This window comes from Crocodylus porosus, unplaced genomic scaffold (assembly GCF_001723895.1).
Source record: "Crocodylus porosus isolate Cpor-Errol unplaced genomic scaffold, CroPor_comp1, whole genome shotgun sequence".
Lineage (NCBI taxonomy): Eukaryota > Metazoa > Chordata > Crocodylia > Crocodylidae > Crocodylus > Crocodylus porosus.
In genome coordinates this window covers 40473763-40497369 of record NW_017728951.1, presented here as the reverse complement: position 1 = coordinate 40497369, position 23607 = coordinate 40473763, and the positions used below count along the sequence as shown (strand labels likewise).

At 50.1% G+C, this 23607-nt stretch overlaps 1 protein-coding gene across 5 annotated transcripts in view; it reads left to right on the top strand.

The window, feature by feature from the left end:
• The window catches only part of NDST2 (N-deacetylase and N-sulfotransferase 2), a 242766-nt gene extending 220765 nt beyond the window's left edge, over positions 1 to 22001 (top strand). For 4 of the 5 annotated variants that reach the window (XM_019555957.1, XM_019555955.1, XM_019555956.1 and 1 more), the window contains 12 exons: positions 906 to 993; positions 1589 to 1743; positions 4351 to 4536; positions 5224 to 5352; positions 10251 to 10433; positions 11233 to 11329; positions 12473 to 12596; positions 14301 to 14475; positions 14716 to 14886; positions 19598 to 19707; positions 20555 to 20657; positions 20879 to 22001. In XM_019555957.1, coding sequence (XP_019411502.1) covers positions 906 to 993; positions 1589 to 1743; positions 4351 to 4536; positions 5224 to 5352; positions 10251 to 10433; positions 11233 to 11329; positions 12473 to 12596; positions 14301 to 14475; positions 14716 to 14886; positions 19598 to 19707; positions 20555 to 20657; positions 20879 to 21004 — 1647 coding nt within the window. In that variant the 3' untranslated portion in view covers positions 21005 to 22001. The other variant, XM_019555960.1, reaches the window with a different exon arrangement.
• Positions 22002 to 23607: the final 1606 nt, after the last annotated feature.

The following is a 23607-nucleotide window of genomic DNA, read 5'->3' as shown; positions in this document are numbered from 1 at the left end:
AATATTAATTTTCTAAATTTTTTAGGGGCTCCGCCGGCTGGATAGAATGGTCTGGCAGGTCAGATTCGGCCTACGGGTTGTATTTTGCCCACCCATGATATAGCATGTAGCAGATTAGGAAGGAAGCAGGGAGAACGACAGGAGATCAGGCAGGGAGAAGAGAGCAGAGCAACAGATCAAGCAGAGAAGGGTTTGTAGCTGTACTTGGGGAAGATACAGGGCTTACCTTGTGGCATGCCTGCTAAAAAGGTTGGCCCCTTGTTGTCCCAGGGGCAGGGGTGGCAAACCTACATGCTGCAGGTGGTACAGGCAGATTGCATGTGGATTGCGCATGGCAGACTGGGGAGGGGAGAGGCAGCGCAATGGCAGATAGGGTAGGGAGCAGAAAAAAGAGCAACAGCCTGGGCAGGGAGCAGAAAGCAAAGCAGCAGGTCAAGCAGATGAAGTGGACCGGAGTGGCACTTGGTGAATATGTCAGGCTAATTTGTGGCACAGCTGCAAAAAAGGTTTTGGTCCCCCTAGGGCAACCCAGGGAACCCTGCCCGGGCAGTTCTGGGAGCTCTGATTGGCTCTTTGAAGGATTCAATTAATTTTCTCTCTCTCCTTGTTCACTATTTGGTCTCAAACCCTCATCCATCAGGAGACAGGGAGCCTTGCTATTCCTTAGATTGCAGCCTGTGTGGAGGTTGTGTGGAAGCTCTTTCGGGGAGCACATTAGGAGGAGGTCCCTCTGTAGCATGGCCCTACTCTGCAGAGTATGGTGCCCTGCCACTGACCTCCACAGGGTGTCTGTGCTGTCTCTTCCCCTTCCAGAACTGAACTGGAAACCAGGAAAGTGCAGAGAGATGTGATGGAGGAATGGGATATGGGATATGAACCCTTCCTTTTTCCCTTCATTCCAACAGGCTCTACTGAATACTCAGAACAAGCTGAGAACTTTAGTGCCCAATTTCACCTTCAACCTGGGCTTCTCTGGGAAATTCTACCACACAGGTAAGCTCTTAGCAGCTGCTTTGCATTCCCCTTTTTCTGTCTTGTCTCCAGGGATGGCTCCCCAGCAGTATATCGTAGGCTTTGGAAACAGCCTGTGGTTCTCAGTCAGGGTCTGTCTGATTAGGTCCATTTCTTCTAGCACTGATTCTCAACCAAGGTGCCATGGCACCCTGGGGTGCCATGAAATCCTTGCAAGGGTGCTACAGGGTGCCACACAATGTTAGTGCTTAAGTGTGCAAACATGATTTACAAGATAAACAAGATTTCAAACAGGAATCCACAGTGTTAAAAGCTTTCTGACCTGGTATGGTCTTTCTGAGTTCTTTGCAGCAGGTGATTTACTCTATTATTCTTCTGTAGTCAAAAATGGAACAACCAAGAGCTGGCATTTTCCTAGGAGTGCTTTGAGTCTAAGGAGATTGAGAACTACTGTGTTAGGATCTGCTGACCAGACATGGTGGGGCTGCCTCTAGCAGCATGTTGCAGTGCTAGCAGGTCCACGGTTACTCTGTTTGTGTTTGTAACTAGCTAGAAATTTCATGTTAAATGTAGCATCTCTCTCCCTTCTGGTTTTCCCATCTTCTCCTCCCTGCAGGTACGAATGAGGAAGATGAAGGGGATGACATGCTGCTCCAACACCGGAAGGAGTTCTGGTGGTTCCCTCATATGTGGAGTCACATGCAGCCCCACCTCTTCCATAATGTCACCGTACTGGCTGAGCAGATGAAGCTCAACAAGCAGTTTGCGCTGGTAAGGGGGGTGAGCCACCAGCTTGACCTCTCAGAACATTGGCCTGAGTTGAAAGATCCCAAAATGTTCCTTCTTTGGGGCACATATTGAGATCCTGCTCAAGTCTGGCACCAGTATGTGATCCTGGGGCATTTGGGAGCTGAGGTTGGATCCCTCAGCTGGTGCTCTACTCCCACTCCTGGAAACATTATCCATTCAACTTGCAGGAAGTTTGCTTGCTGGCACCCATTCCAGAGCACAGGTCATGACACACTTGTGTGCTGGGGTTTTACATTCATTCTGGCTTTACAATCCAGTTCAAATGGCTGTAGACTCTGAATGTGAGGAAGCATTTTGTGCTCCATCTCAGTTAGCTCAATGAGATTTCTAAGGGAGTCACCTGATCAGCACCATTAGGATGCTTCAGGCAGAAACACATGGAGGACTTTGACTTCCCAATGCAATGCTAGAGAGAATCTCTTTTCTGAGAAAAATAGGGAATCTCCCCTCTCTCCTTCCCCATTGTCAGGTAAAAGAGGAAGAAATGTGCAATGCATAGGGTTAAGCATTGTCCGCACTTTCCTTTGAAAGCAAGCATTTCTTCAGTGTGCACTGGCCCAGTTGGCTGTAATCCCCTCTGGAACAGGAGTCTGTTATTTCATGCCCATGTGACCTCTCAACCCCGCAAAGCTCCAGTGCACCAGAAATGACACAAGCACAATTGTCTCCTTTTTTTCTGCATAATTACCAGGGCAGTCCCTTGCAAAGAGATTCAAAACAGACAGAGTGATGGGAATGACAGGTCTGTCACTCCATCAAGATGCTCTGGTTTCACTGTCAACCATCAGGGCAAAGCTGTCATTATTCCCATTATCACCAGAGCCTGTCAATGGCATTAGAGCCGTGAAATGCAGATATTGCCTTCTATTTTAATATAGGGTGTGGATCTGGGGCTCAGAGCCAAATAATATGTCTCTCACTTCCTGTCTGCTCTCCCAAGCATTACCCTCCCCCAGACAGATCCCAGCTGTTGTCTTCCTTGCCCTTCACATCTGTTAGGGGAAGCTTTGTCTTGCTGCTCTGGTGATTCTATCCTGGGCTTTGTGGGATCAGGATTTGCCACAGCAGCAGCATTGGTGGCTGGGCCATTGTAGTCACTGGGACTGACATCAGGCTTTTAAATCAGTGCTGTTTGTCTGACCCCCCTATATAAGATTCATTTTTAGCGGCTGTCGCAGTTTGCTGCACACCCTATTTGATGGATAAGCACTCTTTCCTGCCCATGTGCATAGATTTGTTGTGAAGGAGGAGCATGTAGCACCCAAAACTTTCCATTTCAGTGAGATTCACTGGCAGTGTTATCCCTGGTTCCTTGCTGCATGTAGGCACTACTGCTAGCATGAGTCTCATCAGGGCCAACAGGAGATTAAATAAATACAAAGTGATAATAATAGAAAAATAGGGCTGGAAGGGTACTCAGGACATCATCTAGTCCAGCCCCCTGATCATGACAGGATCATCCCTGTTTAAACCATTCCAGACAAGTGTTTATTTAATGTGCTTTTAAAAGCTTGCAGTGATGGAGATCACAGCCTCTGTAGGCAATCAGTTCCATTGCTGGACCACCCTCAGAGTGAGGGAATTCTTCCTAATATTCAATTTAAATTTTCCGTGTTGGAATTTAAACTTACTTCTCATCCTGTCCCCTGTGGCCACAGAGAATATTTATATCCATCTTCTTTATCATATACACCCCTCAGGTAATTGAAGACTTATCAAATCTCCTTCATCTTCTCTTGACTAGACTAACTCATCCCTTCCTACCTTTGTTCATAAGTCAGGTTACCCAGACTGCTAGTCATTTTTGTTGCTTTCTGTTACAGCAGGAGTGTCAAACATTCAGCTCCTGGGCCAGATTCAGCCCACAGAACTGTATGGTTTGGTCAGTGGGTCACTGGACTGACACTACGCCCCAGCCTAAAGCTCTTCATGCAGCGTACAGACAGGAACCAGCACTCTGCACCCTGCACACATTACAGGGAGTCGGTCTGGGGCATACACTGCATGGGTTGTGCTGCTGGACCAGCCCTGTGCACTGGCTCTGGGACCAGTCCTACCCAGGCTGTGCTGGAATCAGCATGCAGGGCTACTCCAGTGGGATGCCACATGCAGCACATACCTCATACCAGCCCCCTATGCCACCTGCAGCACACAGCATGTGGCACGCACCAGCCCTGGGGCTTGCTGTGCATGTGGCACATGGGGCCAGCTCATGGCATGCAGTGGTATGCAGGCAATTCAGGGCAGGAGCTGTATGCGGCACTTGTGCTGCCTGTGCCACCAGCAGCATGCACCTTGCACTGACCCCATGTGCCAAGTGCACAGGGACCCCAGGGCCAGCACATGCAACACTTGGGCTGGACTTGGCACCTCAGGCGCTACACAGGGGTCAATCCCAGTCTGGCTTGCAGAGTGACCCAGCAACCCTCAGCCAGTCCCTAGGGCCAGATGAACTTGACACCCTTGTGCTAGACTCTTCCCAATCTGTCTATGCCTCTCTTGCCAGAACTGAGCACCACGCTTCAGGTGAGGTTCCCCTCAATGCTGATAATGCTGTTCTGCCCACAGGAGCATGGGATCCCCACAGACTTGGGCTATGCTGTGGCCCCCCATCATTCTGGGGTTTATCCTGTCCACACACAGCTCTACGAGGCCTGGAAATCTATCTGGGGCATCCAGGTGACCAGCACTGAGGAGTATCCACACCTGCGGCCTGCCCGGTACCGTCGAGGGTTCATCCACAATGGAATCATGGTGAGTGAGTTCCCCCCTGCAAGAGTGAAGGCCCTAAAAGACCCCTAGATTAGGCATGCTGGGAGCAGTCAGCTGAGGGGTGGTTTCTAAGTGACCAGCATGGGGAGCTCATCCCAGTGTTCTGAATTCTGGACCATCCCAAACCCACAGATCACAAATGAAGGAGAACTTGGGTAAAAACCCAGTTGTTTGTTTCTTAGATCGAGTCAGCACTGAGCAGAGTCTATATGCTGTGAGCTGGTAAGAATGAAGGCTCCTGAGTGCCTGTGCGCTTCTAAAAATCCACATGAAAGAGCATGCAAAAGCTCTGTCTCTGCAGGAGCAAGCAGCAGGTGGTGCTTTTTGGACACAAGTGCTTTTCCTGAGGAGGAATGTCTGCAGCCAGCCCAATTTCAGCATCTGTCCTGAGCTGCCTTTCAGATGGGGCAGGTCAGCACCTGGGGGGTGCAACATGGAGAGCCAAGCGCAGCAGAGCTGTACTGCTATCTTGTTAATCCCCCTGTATCATTGTCTAGGGCTGGTAAAGCATGTAGCTAATTGGAATGTCCAAGTCCTCCAAACTGGTGATACTGGGTCCCATGCTGTCACCCTGTCATTCCACAGGGTACTGCCTTGATGCTCCTCAGGACTCAGTGCACATGCACACTCTGCTTCCTCTCTCACTTTCTCTCTCTGTGGCTCATCTAGGTGCTGCCTCGACAGACCTGTGGTCTTTTCACTCACACCATCTTCTACAATGAATATCCTGGTGGCTCTAAGGAGTTGGACAAAAGCATTCGTGGTGGTGAACTCTTTCTGACAGTGCTCTTGAACCCAGTAAGTTCAACCCCCAGTGAGGGACACCAGGACAGAGGATGAGAGAGGAAAAGGGATGAGTTCCCAGCCTGCTGCCTTTGCCCATGGCTTTGCCTGAAAGGGCTGGTACCTGCTTGGTGCCCAGAGGGAGTCTGAGGCTAAAAGCCCAGCAAGGAAATTCGGATAGACTGCATAGCCTGAAAAAAAAAAAAAAAACCTGGACAGTCCTGGATGCATGGAGATTCTTGGCAAACTGTGTTGCACTGTCATCATCTCCTAGCAGTTTGTATCAAGTAGAAACTCAGCAAGCACAGCCTTCCCCAGGCATGCAGGGCAATATGTAGAGCAGCCAGACACTAGGTGGGTGTTAGCTTTGTGGGAGTCGTCACCAGCCTGATGCCTGAGCCAAGGGGGAGGTGTTTTTGGCTCCCTCTATTCTGTGCACATCTGGCTGGTCCCCAGGCATGGTGATGATGAGTCCTGCCTCAAAGAATCATCTCCTGAGCATTTGTTGCTACAGAACTTCCCCTCCCCCCAGCATTTTCATTTTGGACTTGCCTGAAACCATTATAGATGTTTCTCCTGTGATGCTCTGTCATCCCTGAGGCAATCTGGGCGTGACACAGCTGTTTCTCCTCCCCACAGACCTTGCCCAGCTCCAGGAAACTACTGAGCAGGAGGCTCCCTTAAGCCGTCTTCAGCCTCTCTTCAGTTTCTGTTGTGGACTGAGGGGCTGGGGGCCTTGCCCACTTCCACCCAGCTAACGCTGGAGAACGGAACTATGTGGCAGTGGGCTCGGGCTACCACAGAGGGGTTGGACTGATGCCAGTTGGAGCTCAGCACTGTTGGCAGCCCAGCCCCTCTGCTTATTACATTTACTTCTATTCTGTCCCTTCTCTTTCCTGTTGTGTAATGCTGCTTTGGTGCTTGAGATGGTGCTAAATACTTAGGGCGCACTCTGGGTGCTTGAACTCAGCACACTATAACCATGACAGAGGACAGGAACCATGTTGTTGCATGTCAGTTTGTGACCCCTAGTAGGGAATTTAACTGTTTGTGCAACCCATTGGTCAGTGTGTTGTGCTTTGTTTTGTGTGTCTCATCTGCAGAGGACATGGGTTTGTTGCAGCCTGTGGCAAAAAAGTTTGGGTCTTTAGTTCTGGCAGTAGGGCTTCAAGTTCTCTAGTTCTAGAGGTTCCTGGTTCAATTCTCTAGAGTCAGCCAAGATGGAGGCCATAACCTTTACACAAACTGCAACCAGCAAATCCACCCTGTGCTTTTGGTTGTCACATCTGCTCTTACCAGTAGCTTTCAATTGAAAACAAAGTACAAACTGAACCCAAGAGGAAACTTGTGTTGCATTATGTACCCACTGGTCAGAGGCATCACTCTGGACAAGTGGAGAGAACAGCACAGCTCCATGTTTCACTTGGAGGCTGGGATTTTCAGACCCCCTGGTTCTTTGCAAAAGCAGAATCCATCCCCTGCCTCCAAAAGCCCCACTTTGCTACAGCCAGGTCTTGAACACCCTCTGCAGAGACTGCTAGTGAAACTGCCCCCTGCCCAAAGCAAGCTCTTTTAGACTCCGTTTTGTCTTTCTTCTGTGACTTGTGTTTGCACTTTCATTTCCTCTGGCCAGCTGAGTGTTTCTCCAGTGAACAGTGGAAAGCTTGCATGCTAAGGCCATCCTTGTTGATCCTGTTTACAGAGTGTCTCAATCCTCCCAGCACAGGGCCCTGCACTCCTCTCCAGCCAATAAAGCCATCCACAGTCGATAGAAAGCTGGCCAGCCACCATCCCCTGGCAGTGATCCGTAGCAGGCTTGGGGCACAGGCTCTTTTCAGGGCTCTTTGGTGCTTCCAGCCTGCTGTGAGCGTGGGTACACATGCTGGAGTCTCCGGGTCTGTGTGATTAACTCTGCAGTGTAAACAGATGATGTTTGAACTTCTGACTAGTGAGTGAGCCCTTATGTCAGCCAGGAGAATAGCTGCTTATGTCTCAGTTTGCAGGCTGCCACGTGCCTCGGCTCTGTTTACCAGAAGCAGAGAGGGGGGATGTTTCTAAGTGCTTCTCACAGGCTCTTCTGTTCACGCCACATGCTAGGCCATGCCCACAGATGTCTGTTTTATGTTCCAAAGACTCTTTAGCCCTCCCTTATTCTTTGAACGTTCAGCTTCTCTGCCCTTCCCTCCCAGCTCCCTGTCAGTGTTAAATACAGGAAATCAGGCCATGCTGAGAAAAAAGGGGGTCTACTCCCAGGCTAGTCAGGGGTCAATTAAGGGACAGGGTACAGCAGCAGGATTGCTCAAGACTATGTTGTCAAGACTAGTCATGGCCAGGCAGGTCAGGCCACCAAAGGTAATTTGAAACTTCCCTTCTTTGTGCTAGGGAGAGTCATCAAAAGGCCCTGCAATTCCCCTTGCTTGGGGCAAGGGTGTTCCCAGTACTGGTCTGTAGATTTTAATGGAGGTCCTACACATAATCCGTTGCATGCACCCAGGAGGTTCTTAGAGCAAGGGGATGGTGTGAGAGCCACCCTCCTCCAACAGGCGCCATGTGCCAGTGGAGGGAAAGGGGGTCCATGTGCCTCACTCTGTGTGCTAGCTCCCCTGGTGGTGGAGGGAAGGGATTCCTAACGATGCCTTGACAGGGACTTCTACATCCCACATCCCACTCCTCGCACCAGCACCTGCCAAATGAGGGCAAAAGTCTTGATATGAGCTGCACTCCAGCTGTTTGTCTGCCCAGCCCTGTGGGGGGTGGGAGGTTGGAGTGGGTGCCCTTCCCTTCCTCTTCCCTACTGTTGACCTTGGCACAGCTATTGTCCTGTCCTTCTTGCACAAGGCTGCGCTGCACACAGTGTGAAAGACAGCTGCCACCTCCCATCCCGTGTTCAGAGGCAGATGGATGCGATGGATCTTCAGTTGCACTCCTGCGTTTTTTTCTTCCTGTTTGCTCTTCCTACCCTTCTGCAGTCCCTTGCCATGGCCTCTCTGCCTATCTAGCTGGCCCCGGTGTCAGCATGTCTCACTGCCAGGAGGGAGTTCATGTTTGTAGGTTAGTGCTTTGCAGCTTGAATGAGCAGAGCTCCAGAGAGGCTAAGGATCCAGTGCACAGAGGGAGGCAGGTGCCAAACTCCTACTCAGTGGAAATCAATGGGGATTGTAGGCTCCTAAGAACCATTTTGGCTCTGGTCCTAAGTGACTTCCCAAGGCCACACCAGAAACCTGGCAGAGCAGAGGTGAACTGAGACATCTCGAGCACCAGTCTAGTTCCTTCACAGTGGAACTATCCTGCTCGTGGCCTGCTGCACCTCACATGGAGCTGGTATTTCAGCCAGGGCAACCTCTGCACAAGCAGGCTGGGGCCTGGCTGATCCCTAGCTGCACTCTGCTGTGGACAGGTGTGTCCAGCTACTGCCAGGAGGGGCCGGGGAGGAAGTGTGCTGGGTCAGCTGCCAGGACCTGGTCTCCTGTGTTAATCTAGTTGGAATTGGTTACAAAAGTCATTATGCTAGAAACAGGCCCAACTGCAGCTCTTCTTCCTTCAGGTGTATTGAAGCATCTCCCTGAGTTGCTTCCCAGCAGCTGGCTCTGCTGACCTAGTTGTCCGTCCTTCGTGGGATTCAGCTTCAAGTTCCTCAGCAGTGGGTGTCCACATGACCATCAAGCCCCAAAGGCCTCTGAGAACCCTGTTGCTCCTGCACTCAGTTGCGCCAAAGAGGCACTAAATGGCTGCCTCCATCCTGTCTCTGGTTGTGCTGCTGATCTTTCACCCTTAAGGTATTTCTGTGCTTGACCGCACATGGCAGCATGGCAAGACCTGAGCTGTGCAGTTCCCTGGGAACTCTCAGAGCCACACTAGACCCCAGCTGGCAGCACTTGCATCCACATGCTAAAATATTTAGAAGCAAACTGTCAGGGGAAGTGAATCTGCCTGTGATGGGTGGCATCTGAACAAGGCAATTACCGCTCACTGCAGGGCTGAGAACAAACAGCTTGTGCCAACATTCAGGAGAAGAGTGAGCTGTGGGAGGGCTGTGCCTGCACCCAGGCCTTGGCCATGGCGGAAAGTCCAGCAGAGAGTCAGTCACACACCTCAAGACTCTGGGCCAGGTGTGGCACTGGCTCTCAGAGAGAGAGGGAAGAGGAAGGCTGTTACCTCAGGTGCATCATTCCTGTTTTAGAGGGTGATCCATCCCCCAGTTTTCCCTACATTTGTGATATTCACTCTCAACTGAATCAAACCTGCCCATAGAGACAGGCCCTGAGAAACTCCTGTCTGCCTTGGGCACTGGGACGCGGGGTTGTCCCTGGCCAGGCAATCTGTGCCAGTGAGCTGGACAAAGAAAGCTGTGACTTCCAGGGGGACCACTCCAGGACTTCTGCTCCCAGTTTCTGATGAGCACACACTTTCAGAGCTTCTGATGACCAGCAGAGATTGCCTGCCTAAACAGCTCTAGGCCCTCTGGTAACTAGGGTCAATACTTTATGCTTGAACCCAACAATTGGTGCCTGTGCCTGTGTCTTCCTGGGCAAGCAAAAATGTTTGCAAGAGGCACATGAGAGGGGGAAGCTGTGGAAGGGTTCCTCTAACACTAACAGCTCCTTGTGGGGGGTTGGCAGGGAATGCGCTGTGTTGTACTGCAGGCTTTCTTCTTGGCATTTTCCAGAATTAGACACTACTTAGGGATGGGGGAGGAGCTCCTGCCTTCTCTCCTGAGTTTCCATTGCTTTGGGCAGGTTGGGACGGGGTGGATCTGTACTCCCTTTTCACTGGAGGACAGCCATCATCTATGAGAAATGCATCTACCTCAACTCAGATAGCCGTGTTGGCCCTGAGAAGGAAAGAGCTTCATGCTTGGCCAGAGGGAATTCTTACTTGTCACTTAAACACTCACTGTCTTTCCCTGCCTGCAGATCAGCATCTTCATGACCCACCTGTCCAACTACGGGAATGACCGGCTGGGGCTGTACACCTTCGAGAGCCTGGTCAAGTTTGTACAGTGCTGGACCAACCTTCGCTTGCAGACTCTGCCCCCAATCCAGCTGGCCAAGAAGTACTTTGAGATCTTTCCCCAGGAAAAGAACCCACTGTGGCAGGTGAGGCAGGTTGGGATCTTTTTAAGAAGCATGTCCTACACTAAGTTAGGGCAGCACATGGGGAAGGAGAGATTTCCATAGCGATGCTACTCCAGCACACACAGCCATGGAGTGAGAGGGGAGGGAGGCAAGGCTGCAGTGGGCTCTGTTCCTGGCATAAGCTGAAGGGACAAAGGAAGCTGTTAAAAGTTATTGGCCTGGCACATTCTGCAGCCACAGGGATAGCTGAGGGTCCCAGCGTAGTTACAGCAAGCTAGCATGAAAGGTAAGCACATGGGGCAGGGCTGGTGCTGGAAAAGTTTGCAGACATATTAGCGTGATTAATCTGGAAGTAATTTCACACCACAGAATTCATGTTGGTTAAATAAAAACATGCTTATTCCATTTCATCCCAGCACAGCAGTTTTCTGCATGTTAATGAGCAGATAAAATTAACTGAAGGTGATAGAGTTGTCTGTCTGCCAGGACTTCACAGCTGCTGTGTTTTAACATCATGGTGTGGAAGAAAATGCTTCTCAGCCCAGCAGCGATGGTACTAGGTTGTGCAGGCTTGGGTGTATAGGGCAAGGACACCAGTAAAGCTTGCAAAAGGAGCTCAGACTCCTAACTCATGTAGGAGCTTTTGAAAGTGTTTTCCAGCATCTTTATTCGTGTGTTGCTGGTGCTCAGTGAAGTAGTGACGTGACTGTGGAATATCCCCTATGTATTACACAAGTGTCCCTTGAGGGCCCTCTATATCCACTGCTCCTTTTGGCATCAGCTCCATCGGTAACACCAAATTTTGCTCACTATTCTGCAGAATCCCTGTGATGATAAGAGGCACAAGGACATCTGGTCCAAAGAGAAAACATGTGATCGGCTCCCCAAGTTCCTCATCGTTGGACCTCAAAAAACTGGTAATTTTTTGAAAATTTGAATAATCCATTAAAGATCAATCCCAGGCAGTACCTGGCCTAGACCTGAGACCTGGCCCAGTAGAGCTTCTACAGATATACATACCTTATGAATTAGAAGTGAGCTGAACTGTTTCAACTCGAACCATGAATAGGGTTAAAGATGGAGTAGTTTTGCTACACTGGTATTCCTGTAGAATCAGTCAGAGGTAATATTTGCATTATTATAATATTTGCTTGTATCAGTGTCATTTGATAGGGCTATGAGTGTTACCTATGTCTATACTCAGAAGAGCTTAGAAGAGGTAATACTGGGTGCCCCCTGGTGCCATTCTTGTGCCCATCTGGGCTCTGATGAGGCCATCAATATCACGGGCACTCTCCTGGTCATTGCAGTTGTGAGCAGTGACCTGGCATGTAGTCTTTGAGCGAAAGAGCCAGTTCTACCCACTGACAAAGCCTCTTCAGTGAGAACAGGTCGAGAGCCCTGGCCTGTCTCTGCAGGGCACTTAAACAACAGATGCCAGTCAGTTGCGTAGAACAGGGGTCTCCACCCCACAGGAAGCAGTTCCCCCAGCCAAGCTGTTGCCTCCCACCCATGTTCCATTGTGAAGCTCTTCTGATCTGCCTGCAGCCTTGGCAGTGTGTATCCCACATGCTGGAGCAGTTCACCTTTCTGTGCTGACCAGGGCCATCCTTAACCCAGCTAGGCCAGGCCACAGAGAGCTACCAACTGACACCAACCTTCTTCATAACTCTCACCCACGCCCATAGCAGTCTGGACTCCTGCTGCCCCTGTGCCAGCATTGACAATGCTTCATCCCACCCTAAGGTGATGTTTGGGCTGCGAAAAAACACAGGCCAACTAGAATCAGGTTCAATCGCTGTGGAGACATGGTGCCATGGGTTTAATTCTGATTTGCAGCCTGGGTTCTTCCCCAGGCTCCCCTGTTGGCTAAAGCTGCATGCTTGAGATAACGCTGAGTTATCCAGGGCTATTTTAACATGAATTACAGTATCTAACTCTGGGACTCCAAGCTCCATCCAGCACACAGCTACATGGGGGCTTTTTGCTGTATAGAAATACCCATATTTCCTAGTCTTCAGAACAATGCAGGGTCCATTAACCATCACTTCTTCTTGCAGGCACCACAGCTGTGCACTTCTTCTTGACCATGCACCCTGCTGTCACCAGTAATTTTCCCAGTCCATCCACCTTTGAAGAGATCCAGTTTTTCAATGGACCCAACTATCACAAAGGAATTGACTGGTCAGTGTATGAGCTGCACTCCTGCAGTCATGTCCGCTTCTCAGTAACTCTCTGCTCCATCCACCTCAGCCTTTTGCACTCCCATTTCTGCCCATTGGGGTTCATCTCAAGGTGCTCCACTCACATCCTCACAGGAAACTTCTCTCCATTTCTCTCCAGCCCCCACCCCACTGGGGCATTGGGTCCTGGCAGTACATGTAGTCTGTAATCACATCTGCCCATAGCCCAACTTTGCCTAAATTTTTGAAGTTTGGCACCCTTTCCTTCAGGAAAATGGAACTGCACCTGTCCCTCCAGCCCTGCCATGTGGTGTTAAGTGATCTGCTCACTCAGGGCACATTGGAGAGATCTCCATAATATGGGACACTTCCATTATGTGCTTTGATAAGCTACGGAATAGTTAGGAGTGTTCACATCCCAAGCATTGAAAGCATCTGAGCTTGCACCTGGGTGGAGTATGGGGCAGCTGACACCTGGGTGCTTTTGTGTAGGCACTTTATCAACTCAGGTAGATGCCATTGCATCACTTCCACGTGGCCAGGGTGTGTATGTGTCCATAAGGACCTTCACTGGTGTGGGTAGGCTGGTGTAACAGTAAATGTCTCTACGTGGGGTTTATACCACTGACACTGTAGCAGTATCATTAAACTAGCACCTTTCCAATGCAGACCTCCCTCTGCAGGTCTGTCTTTACTGTAGAAAGAAAAAAAAAAACAGCACCACTGTGTCCAAACAGCATTAATTCATGCGTGACTGCTGCAGACATATCTCATGGCTCCTTGGGCTACACTAAGCCAAGCTGCTCCATGAAATCTTCCCTGGTGAATTTTGGGAGAATTTGCCTGACCTTTTTGGGCACCTAGGAAATTCTGGGATGCCCTAGTGGCCCACTAGGAGAATCATCTCACAGCCATACTGCCAAGTGCAAAGGGCAGTTGTATGAAGGTACTGGAGGACTAGGACTAGAGTGAGGTTGGCCTGCCTCCAGGATGCAGAGGGGTTGTGTTAGCACCTAACAAGTTGTCCTCACTTGGGTTTTTTAGCCTATGTCATGCCCCCCCCTGCCCTACCCCCTCCCCCAAGTGAGCCAGGCAGCTTGTTAAAAAGCACTGCTGTGCTCAAGTTCAGGGGGTTTGTGCATAGATAGGCCTTTAAGGTCTGAGAACCTCACAGCCTTTGTTGCAGTGGCTTTCCTGTGAGGTGGGCCCCAACTATTATCCCCACTACGCAGAGGTTAAGTGACTTACTCAGGATCAGACAGGAAGTCCATGGCAGTACAGGAATTTGAATCTGATTTTCTTAAGTCCCAGGTGAGTGTGAAACGCTTGGAGTATCCTTCACTTCTTACAGGGTTTTCTTTGAAACTCCAGGAGCAAGCGTCTTACTTGGAACCTCCAGCTACTCCTGTCCACCACCCAAGAGGGTGTGCCCCACAAGTAAGAAAATGCTGCCTTAGCCCTTTATGTTCCCTACCTGATGTCAGGACCCAGATGCTGTTGGCAGTGCCCCCATTCCAAGTCTGCCCCTCTCTGATGCCTATGTGCCCATTCACACCAAGCTCCTGTGTAGCTGGTGCTGGTGTTGTGAGTGCCAGGTATAGCGTGGAGGCCTGAGGAGGCGAATGGGTCACATACTTGTTTCCTGCTGGTCATCCTCCCCCTCACTCCATTCCATCTCATTCTCATTGTTGGCTTTGTTTGGCAGGTACATGGAATTCTTTCCCATCCCGTCCAATGCCAGCACAGACTTCATGTTTGAGAAAAGTGCCAACTACTTTGACACAGAGGTGGTACCAAAGCGTGGCGCGGCCCTGCTCCCACGAGCCAAAATCATCTCTGTCCTGATTAACCCCGCCGACCGAGCCTACTCCTGGTACCAGGTACCTCCCCTCTGCTGCGCTGGGCTGCACATGTGTTCTAGTTGGGGAAAGGGAATACACTGATTTCTGCAAGGAGGGAGGGCCAAATTGGTCCTAGTTTTGGACAGCAGAGAGTTTGATGTTTACCAGGGACTTGGTGTGTCTGTGCTAGGAGCCAGTTGGGTGTATAGTGATGTGTTTGTTCAGGGAGAGGCAGAATCCTGTGTCCCTGTCTCCTAACCATGTGCATGTGTTCCCCAGCACCAGCGTGCTCACAACGACCCTGTGGCACTCAACTACACCTTCTACCAAGTGATCTCTGCGAAAGCCCAGGCCCGTCAGGAGCTGCGTAACCTGCAGAGCCGATGCCTGCTCCCTGGATGGTATTCGACACACCTAGAGCGCTGGCTGACATACTATCCCCCAGGGCAGGTATGAGTGCTACCACCTGTAGCAAAAGGGTGGTTGGGGTCAGTGAATGGTGTTGCGTGGAAACCAGCCGCTCTCAGGAGTGACAGAAGGCCCTTGTGCCAAAGGGGAAGAGGGCAAGAAAGTGGCCTGGCTTCTTGGAGCCCAGCATGGTGACAGCAGAGCCAAGGGCTATGCAGTCCCTCTCATTCTGCTGTCACTTCACCTCATGGCTTAGTCCGCAGCTTCCTGCCCTGCCGTGTGACTTGATAAGGGTTGAGGTTGGATATTTTATCATATCCTGCCCCCACACATTTCAGAATTTCAGCTGGGATCCAGCATCTACAGGCAGCAGAGTCAGCATCAGTGTCTAGAGCAGCGTGTCAAGCTCCACAGGCCAGATGAATGGCGCAGGGCTGGTCCACAGGCCAGATCAGGCCCATGGATCTACTCCCCATGCCTCTGCCTGCATGCCTGATCCATTGTAAGCAGCAACTGCCCAAGCTGGTCCAGGGCACCAGCTCCAGTAAGCATTGAAGCCCAGGACTGGCCCTGGCAAGCAATACAGCCTGAGACCTGGCCCTGCCAGGCTGCCCTGCTGGACCAGTCCCGGACCGTGCCATCCACACCACGCATTGGGTTCGGGTCCTGGGCAATGCCTCCTGCACCATCCAGAGGCATAGGCAGCAAGCAGCGTGGGCAGTGCAGCCTGAAACTGACCACAGCGAGTGCCACAGGTGGCCCATGTCTTGGACATTGCATGGGGTGGAGAGCAGTCTGGCATAGCAAAAGGAGCAGCACCAGGGCTCCATGGGTCATGTTTGACACTCCTGGTGTAGGTGGCTGTGAGCACCCCAGTAGTGCTGCACTGTGTGAAGACCCACAAAGGACTCATGTCCAGCAGTAGCAAGGCAGTGTGTATCCCCGGAATCCAGGGGTCGTGCAGCTGCCTGCCATCCTTTGCAGGGCTCTAAAGGGAGGCCTTAGGATCTGCTGCTTGTCATGATTGCTCCTAGCTTCAAGTAACTCTGCTCAGGGTGCGTTTTATTGCTAAGGAGTCTGTTTATCAATTTCCTGAAGATAATTAACATGAAATGCAGATCATTTCAATCCATGAAGCCACCTTCGTTAGGACAAGAGGTTTAACTCTCCTGTGTGCTCGGGTCAGGGACTATCTTAGCAACCTGAGTTTTCTGCTCACCATAAATTTTGATTGCCCAGGACTCAGCCTCTGTTGACAAAGTTGTTCTTGGGGAGCTCACACTCCCACAGCCTCCTGTCAGGCACCTTTGGCCCTTGTTCTCTGCAGAAGCAATAACTGACTCTAGCGGGTGGATCTGTTCTCTCTTGCACACAGCCCTGCCATAGAACAGGAGGAGAGAGTGCAGGAAAGCAGAGCTCTGTGTTGGCTGTTAGAGCAGAACCAGTGCCTCCTGCCCTATGTGGGCAGCAGGATGCAACTCTGACAAGAGCAAACCAATCATGGTGCAGCCATGGAGAGCAAAGAGCAGCTGATGTCAGCTCTGCCCAGACTGCATGTGGTGCAGCTAGAGGTCAGCAGGTTACATCCCTTCCTCCACACCCTGCATGTACAACTGGGAACCCTGGTAGAAATTATAGATTAACTATGCCCCCCGCCACCACCACTATTAACTTAAAAGTGGCAGCAGCAGCTACAGGAAGCCAGACCGCACTTGCTTCTATGTTCAGAACTGGGGGCGTCAGCAGGGATCCACATCAATCTGAAGTATGTCATCACATGGCTGAGCATGCATCTGTCTCATTTAATAGCTGGCCAATTAGTACCAATGAAACAGGAGGGAGAGAGAGAGATCCCCTTAGCAGTATTATCTAGTGACAAGACTTTAAAATAATGGCAGGAAGGATGAATCAGAAACAGCTGTTAATTACACTGAAAACTTTTCAGCTGAGCTCATCACAAAAACTTAAAGTGCTCTGAAAAGGTGAAACTAGGGAGCTCGTCTGATCATGGCAAAGTCTGCTGGCCAGGCTTCTTCAGCTGGTGCACAAGACAAAGACTAAGGCTGGTTAGAATAAGACTCTGTGGACATGACGTCACTGCAGAGTTGCATAGTAAGATCAGCATCCAGGTTGGCCTAACCCAGCTTCAAGCAGCCACACTAGATGGCTGGCCAGTCTGCTTTTGAAGATTTCCAGGGACTGTACCACCTCTGGAGGGAGCTCATTCCACAGCCTGGACACCCTAGTTTTGAAGTAGGCAGACAAGGTTCTTTGGGTGAATCTGGTATCTTTTATTAGACCAACTTAAATGGTTGGAAAACAGTTATTAAGCAAGCTTTCGGATTCAAAAACCCTTCGCCAAGCTAAGGAAGTTTCTGCAGCTGGTGTGTGCTCTTCCTGGATGGAATCTGCCTATGTCCTTAGACCAACATGACTACAACCTACACCCCTGTAGTTTTGAAGTAGTTTTTCCTAACGTTGAGCCTGAAATGGTCTTCCAGGAGTTTGTGACCATTACTCCTATTTTTCCCCTGGGGTGCCCTGGTGAACAGTTGTTAGCTGAGCCCGTGATGTATTCCCCTGATGTAGTGGTAAGCTGCTACCAAGTCCCCTCTCAGCTTTCTCTTTTTGCTCAAGCCACTGCAGCCTGCCTGGAACTTCACTTAGGTTTGTCACTAAGATGTCTGGAGGTGCATCCTATGCTGCTTTTGCATGATTTAGGTTTTGCATGATTTAGCATGCTTTTGCTATGAGCAAGCTTGGCTGTTCTGGGTGCACAAGAGGAATTATGGGAAGGAACAGGAGAACTGTCAGTTGATGTATGCTTCAGCCTGCCTCCTCATTGTAAATGGAGTGGTTTAACCAGACTGAATGAAAACAGCATTCTGGTTTCAACCTATACTCCCAGGCAGTCAGCTTGCATGGGTTTGGCAGTAAGAGGGTTTTGTCAGGGCGATGGAAAAGGGGTTATAAGAGCTTGTCAGCAACATTCATTTAAGAAAACCAGTTTTTAGGAGGAAGAATTCTGCATTGCAAAAGGCACCAAAAATACTATAACAATGCAGTGACTTTATACAAAAGGGGGCTATTTCCCTGTCACTCTTTCTTACTGGGCTTTGTTTTAGTAAACTTAATTGCATAGGAAAAGACTCTACAAATTGTTCAAGGGTATTTAAACTGGTTGGTGTCTGGAAATCTGCCACAGAGAGGCTGTCATCCCCCACCCCCTCTAAACACCACTTCCTCACTTCCACTCCAGTATGACAGTCTGAGGCCAGGACAAAAAAAGGAGCCTTCCCATTCTGAGGCTGAAAAAAAGAGCTGCTAAGCTCATCTGAAGAGATGAATTGCCGCAGTCCAGTATGCCTGGTGTACCCATCTGTGGCCAGCAGCTTCTAGCATAGGGGCAGGCAATTATTTTGGGGGGAGGGCAAGTTTTGGCAAGCCGTCGCAGGCCGCATGGGTAGCCTCATCCCTTGACAGGTGCCCTACACCCTAGTTCCTGTCTTATGACTGGAAGTTCCACCCCCTAACCCCTGACCTTTGCCACCAAAAGTCCCTCCGCTTTCCCCTGGAAGTACGTCACTTAACAAAGGCTTTTGCCATCTCAGAACTAGGAAAAAAAACCCAACAAATTTATAGTCTAAAAAGCAAACATTTAAGACATTCATTAATTTGATTTTAAAAAATATTTTTGTCCTGATTTATAGGTGTTTGTGTAGTGTACACAGAGGTGACTGCACAATAGCTTAAATGAAGTCTTACTCTTGTATATTATTGGGGGAGGGTGTGGGTGGTGTGGCTAGGGGTGAGGGAACATGTGCATGTGTGTGGATATATGAGGTGTGGGTGGGTATGGGGTTTGTGGGGGGAAAGGGTGGCTGAGGTATGTGAGGGGGTGTGGGTGTGGCAGTCTGCAAGTCTGGCAGTGTGAGAGGGAGTGTAGGTACATGTGTGGGTGGGGTGTACAAGTGGGACTCATCCTATGAACACACACCCCCACACTCTGTCCCTCCCTCCACCTCCCCCACCCACTCCTGGCCCTGGGGTACCAGCACAGGCCCCACACTCCTGCTTGCTGCCACTTACCCTTGCCTGTAGCTGCCATTTCCCGCAGGACTTTTTCTATAAATTTCCCTCTGGCGCAGGGAGGCGGGAACAGCCCCAGGGGCCCAGGCGAGAAGCCTCTGTTAGGTGTGGGGCTTCTGGTTGGCAGGGGGTTAGGCAGGCCTTGCTGCTGGGCTTCAGGGTCCTGCCACCAGCTTCCCCTGCATGCTACTGCTCCTGGCTCCTGTAATCTTGACAGGCAGCCAGGAACATAAATATTAATTTTCTAAATTTTCAGGGGTTCTGCAGGCCAGCTAGAATGGCCTGGTGAGCTGGATTTTGCCCACCCCTGTTCTAGCAGCTGCTACATGACCCTAGGCCTCAGCTCCCCAGAGCTTGCCCCCAATTTATTCCTTGCGAGCAATTTCCAATTAAATATAGCTTCTTGTGACAAGAAGCCAGTGTTTGTCAGCCATGCTCAGAGGAGGAAAAGGAACTGTAACACTGTGGAGAGCAGCATGTTAAAAAAAAAGAAAAAAAAAAAAAAAAAAAGAAGCAACAGGCTCTTGAGCCAAGGTCTGCAATTGTTCTAGGCATCTGATTGCACAGCGCTCCTTCACGAAAGCCCAACCCCAGAGACGCTCCTTCTCTGGGTGCATGACAGAAACTGACAGACCCAGGAAGCTCATGGAGGGTCTCCTTTCAGATTCTGATTGTGGATGGTCAGGAGCTCCGGCACAACCCTGCCTCCATCATGGACAGCATCCAGAAGTTCTTGGGGGTGATACCACTCTTCAACTACACCCAGGCTGTCAAGTAAGGATGCTTCAGTATGCACACAACATTGCGCATAGTTATGGGCGAGGCACAGCCGTGGAAGCTTGACCATGACTGCCCTTCGGGGGAGAAGGGCTGTAACCAGCTGTCTCAAGGTTCTGCAGAGGGTTGCAGTTTGCAACTGAGGAGCATGGGGAGGCTGCCTTAGAACTGTTACACCCTTAGCCGTTGGTGTAGACACCCTAACAGAGCGATTAAACCCTTGACTCCAAAACCAGATGGAAACCGTGGCCAGTCTGGGCCCTTCTGGTTATGTCACTTCTCAAGAGCTAGAAATGGGCTGAGTGGGTACTGGGGAGGGAGGTCTCACTCTTCTTAGGAGCTGTACTACCCGAGTTTGACTTTCTGGGTATGTGCCTGTAGGCCAGAATAGACCATAGGATGCATGCTGGAGTACAGGTGCCCCTCATGCTGCCCTAGAAGCCTCCCTCCCTAAAAGTCAGCCTCTCCAAGCCCTGTTGCTGGGTAGTGAGGTTCTCAGTACAGTAATGCCTCATTCAGGACCTTGTTATCACAGTAGCTGCTGGGGGACAGGATATTTTTCCCTGTGCTGGTTTAAAACCACAAGGCTGAGGTTTTGAGCACAATAGGATGGTAGTCTAACTCCAATACAGACCAGGATTTTTTTTTTTGACACTAGCTCCTACAGAACTCTAATTAACCTTTTTTTTTCCCCCTTCATTGTCAACACTGAAAAAAAGTGCTCAGAAGAAGCAAACAGCACAGAATGAAACATCAGCGTTTAAAAATCTTGAACAGGGACTCAGCTAAGGGAAAGGAAGACATTCATGTACTCCTCGATTTTTAACATAAATGTCTTTTTCAGGTTTGATGAGGCAAAAGGCTTTTGGTGCCAGGTACTGGAGGGGGGGAAGACAAAATGCCTGGGAAAGAGTAAAGGAAGAAAATATCCCGATATGGATTCCTCGGTGAGTAGCCTGCTCAAGCAAAAACTGGTGCCCAAAGAGCAGTGGGGACACTGTGCATGGTCAGGCCTGAATGCAAGTGCCTTTCTTCTTCCTAGGGGATGTTGTTGCTGAATCAGCAGCAGGGAACAACAGGGGACAGGGACCTCTGCATTAGAGGAATGTGTTGTTGAGGGCAAGACATTATTTAACCTTCACTAACACCATCTACCTTCTCCATGCAGTCACGGCTGTTCCTACGAGACTTCTACCGGGAGCACAACATTGAGTTATCCAAGCTGATGAACAGACTCGGACAGCCCCTTCCGACATGGCTCCGGGAAGAAGTGCAGAATGCCAGCTGGAGCTGAGCCTGACTGGCAGCCATATAGTGCTGTCACTCCTACTGGAGTGGAAATACCTTACACTGCCATCTCTTGTCACTCAAAAAAAAAAAATACTGGACAAAAGGGCAGGAGCAGGGAACGTGTGCAGAGCCCCTCCTCCTGTCCCGGCAAGGGCTGCTGCCTCTGTCCCTGTCACCCACCAAGATGCAGAGGATGTGGCAACAGTGCAAATTGGGCCCTTAAGTATTAATGGTTTGTCACATAGCTTTGTGCAAGATGAATGCAGAGCAAATGCAATCACTCCCAGTTCAGCACCTGCCTCACCCCTTCCCAAGCAGAGAGGCACCACAGACCTCTGGTGGGCTTCACCCCCCTCCTCCAAGCAAAGCAGGCTGGCAAGGGGGGGTGGAAAAGGAGAATGGTAGCCCTCTGTATACAGCCCACTATGTGCAGAGCACCCAAAGCATGGTGGCTAGCGTTAAAACCTTACTCCAGTAACACTACTGAAACAGACTGTGGGCCTGTGCTTTGGCTGGTGGGTGGCAAGGTGGGGCTGTGACAGAGCAAAGTGAGGGTGTAGGTCAGTGTAGCAGAGGCAAGGAGAGGCATCAGTCCCACTTTCTCTGTGTGTTGGAGGTTGGTGCCACTGACACTGTGTGGCACCTCAGAATTGCACCCAGTAGTCTGGGCCCTGCTCCAGTGGTATGAAAATTGCCTTTCCCTGCCTGCAGCCTTGCTGTCATGATCCTGTGTCCAGTGAGTAAAGTTATGGGGCCATGGGAGATGAGGCAGAGATTTGCACAAGTTGCCATAAGTAAACCACTTGTTTTAAGGCAGAAATGAGAATGTGTGCGCTCTCTTGCTTGCTCTCACACAACTCTGTGTGGGTGACTGGCCTTTGCCTGCTGAAGCTCCTAAATGTGGTTTGTGGCCCAGTATAACCAAGCAGGGCTCCTTCAGGTCAGCCTCCCCTCCCACCAGGTGCTGTGCAGTACCATCTTTGGTGGGGACATCAACAGACCTGGGCTTCATCAGCCTACATTAAATGAAAAAGGATCCAAATGAAGGCAAGGGCAGAAGGTGAGGCCTTAAGCCTGTTTCAGACCACAGCTAGTCACCTATGCCATGGGGTTTTGTCTTACTCTGATCAGGCACTCTAGAGCAGCAAGGGACTGAGTCACTTCTGAAACAGTTGCTGCTTCATTTTGCTGTTACATTCTTAAGTTCTCTTTGGCTGAGCCATGGGCACTTCTCATGTATAAGGGGAGCCTCTGGAGGCAGCAGGTTCTCTCTCCCACCCCACAGCATTATGCACACAGGAGAGAAGGTGGGGGAATGCTGCTTCTTCAGAAGACAGAGGCTCCCCGAGAGCTTTCTGGCCAGGAACGTACATAACTTACGGCAATTTCTGCAACTGTCATGATTTTTCCCCCCTCCCCATCAGGGAAGAGAAGCTGTTTCAACCAAGCTTTTTTCATTGAGCCCTAGGTATTGTGTATTTTTAAATGGTGCATTTACCATTGTATGTAAATGTATATAACATGCAATATAGTATTTTATTCCATGTGCCCTGGGGAAGGGTAAACCTTGTGCAGTCGGAAAAAAGAGGAACAAAACCCATTCTCAACCTTGTTAAAGGCCAGAAGAGGCAAGCTGAGGAGAGCCCCACTTCCTGCACTGGATTCATGTATAATGTCATTCACATTGAATGATGATGATAACGGAGAAATTCTTGGCTCTCGCAGCTGAGCACAAGTGTCTGAATAAAGGCTAGAAGTAGCAATAAATGTACTACTTATTTTTTGTTGGGCTGCGCTAGTCTGCCACCTTATCTTCTGCCTGCGGTTGCTCACACAGCAAAAGCCACCCTTCCCTCAGGGTGTGCAGGGACAGCTGCTAGCCCCCAGGCTATGGCAAGCAGCAGCTCTATGCCACAGAGCTGTACATTGTACAACAGGCTGCAGCCAGGAATAGGCTCACATCTCTGATGAAACAAGACCGAGTCCAGTGCTGCTCAGGGCATGACCAGGGAACAGCCTGCTGTAGGATTAGCACATCTATAAAGGTGCTCACATTCTCTCATTTCACTCAGCTACTAATTAAATTTGAGGCTAGGTGACATTATAGTTAAAATTAGGCAGCTGTTTGAACAAACAGAAATAGCCAGCTATCAGGACCCCACGCACTTCAAATTGCAGACCAGGGCCTGAGGCAGAACCCACCCAAAAAAATGCAGGTGCAGTACAGCCTGCGATTGTATTATACACTGCATTGCAGAGCTCCCTTCTGAGGCTCCTCTTAGACTTCCCAACTGTGTTGGTCCCTTTTGAATTGTCACTTGTACTCAAGCCTGCAACACCCAGGCCAATAGGAATGAGCTGCTACTGCAGATTTGTCCAACTTCAGTTCTTCTTCCTCAGCCTTGGTTTCATCCATTCATCCAATGGCTTGGGCCCCAATTCAAGGACTCTTAGCCAGTCTACCCCAAGCAAGGTTTCTCAACCAAAGCTTCCTCCTAACTGGCACCTTCCAAGTCTAAGGAAACAAAAACCAAATCGGCTATTCATATAGGTTTCAAACACAACTGTCCCATGTGCAGATGCATTACCTTTACCCTGACTGGAGGC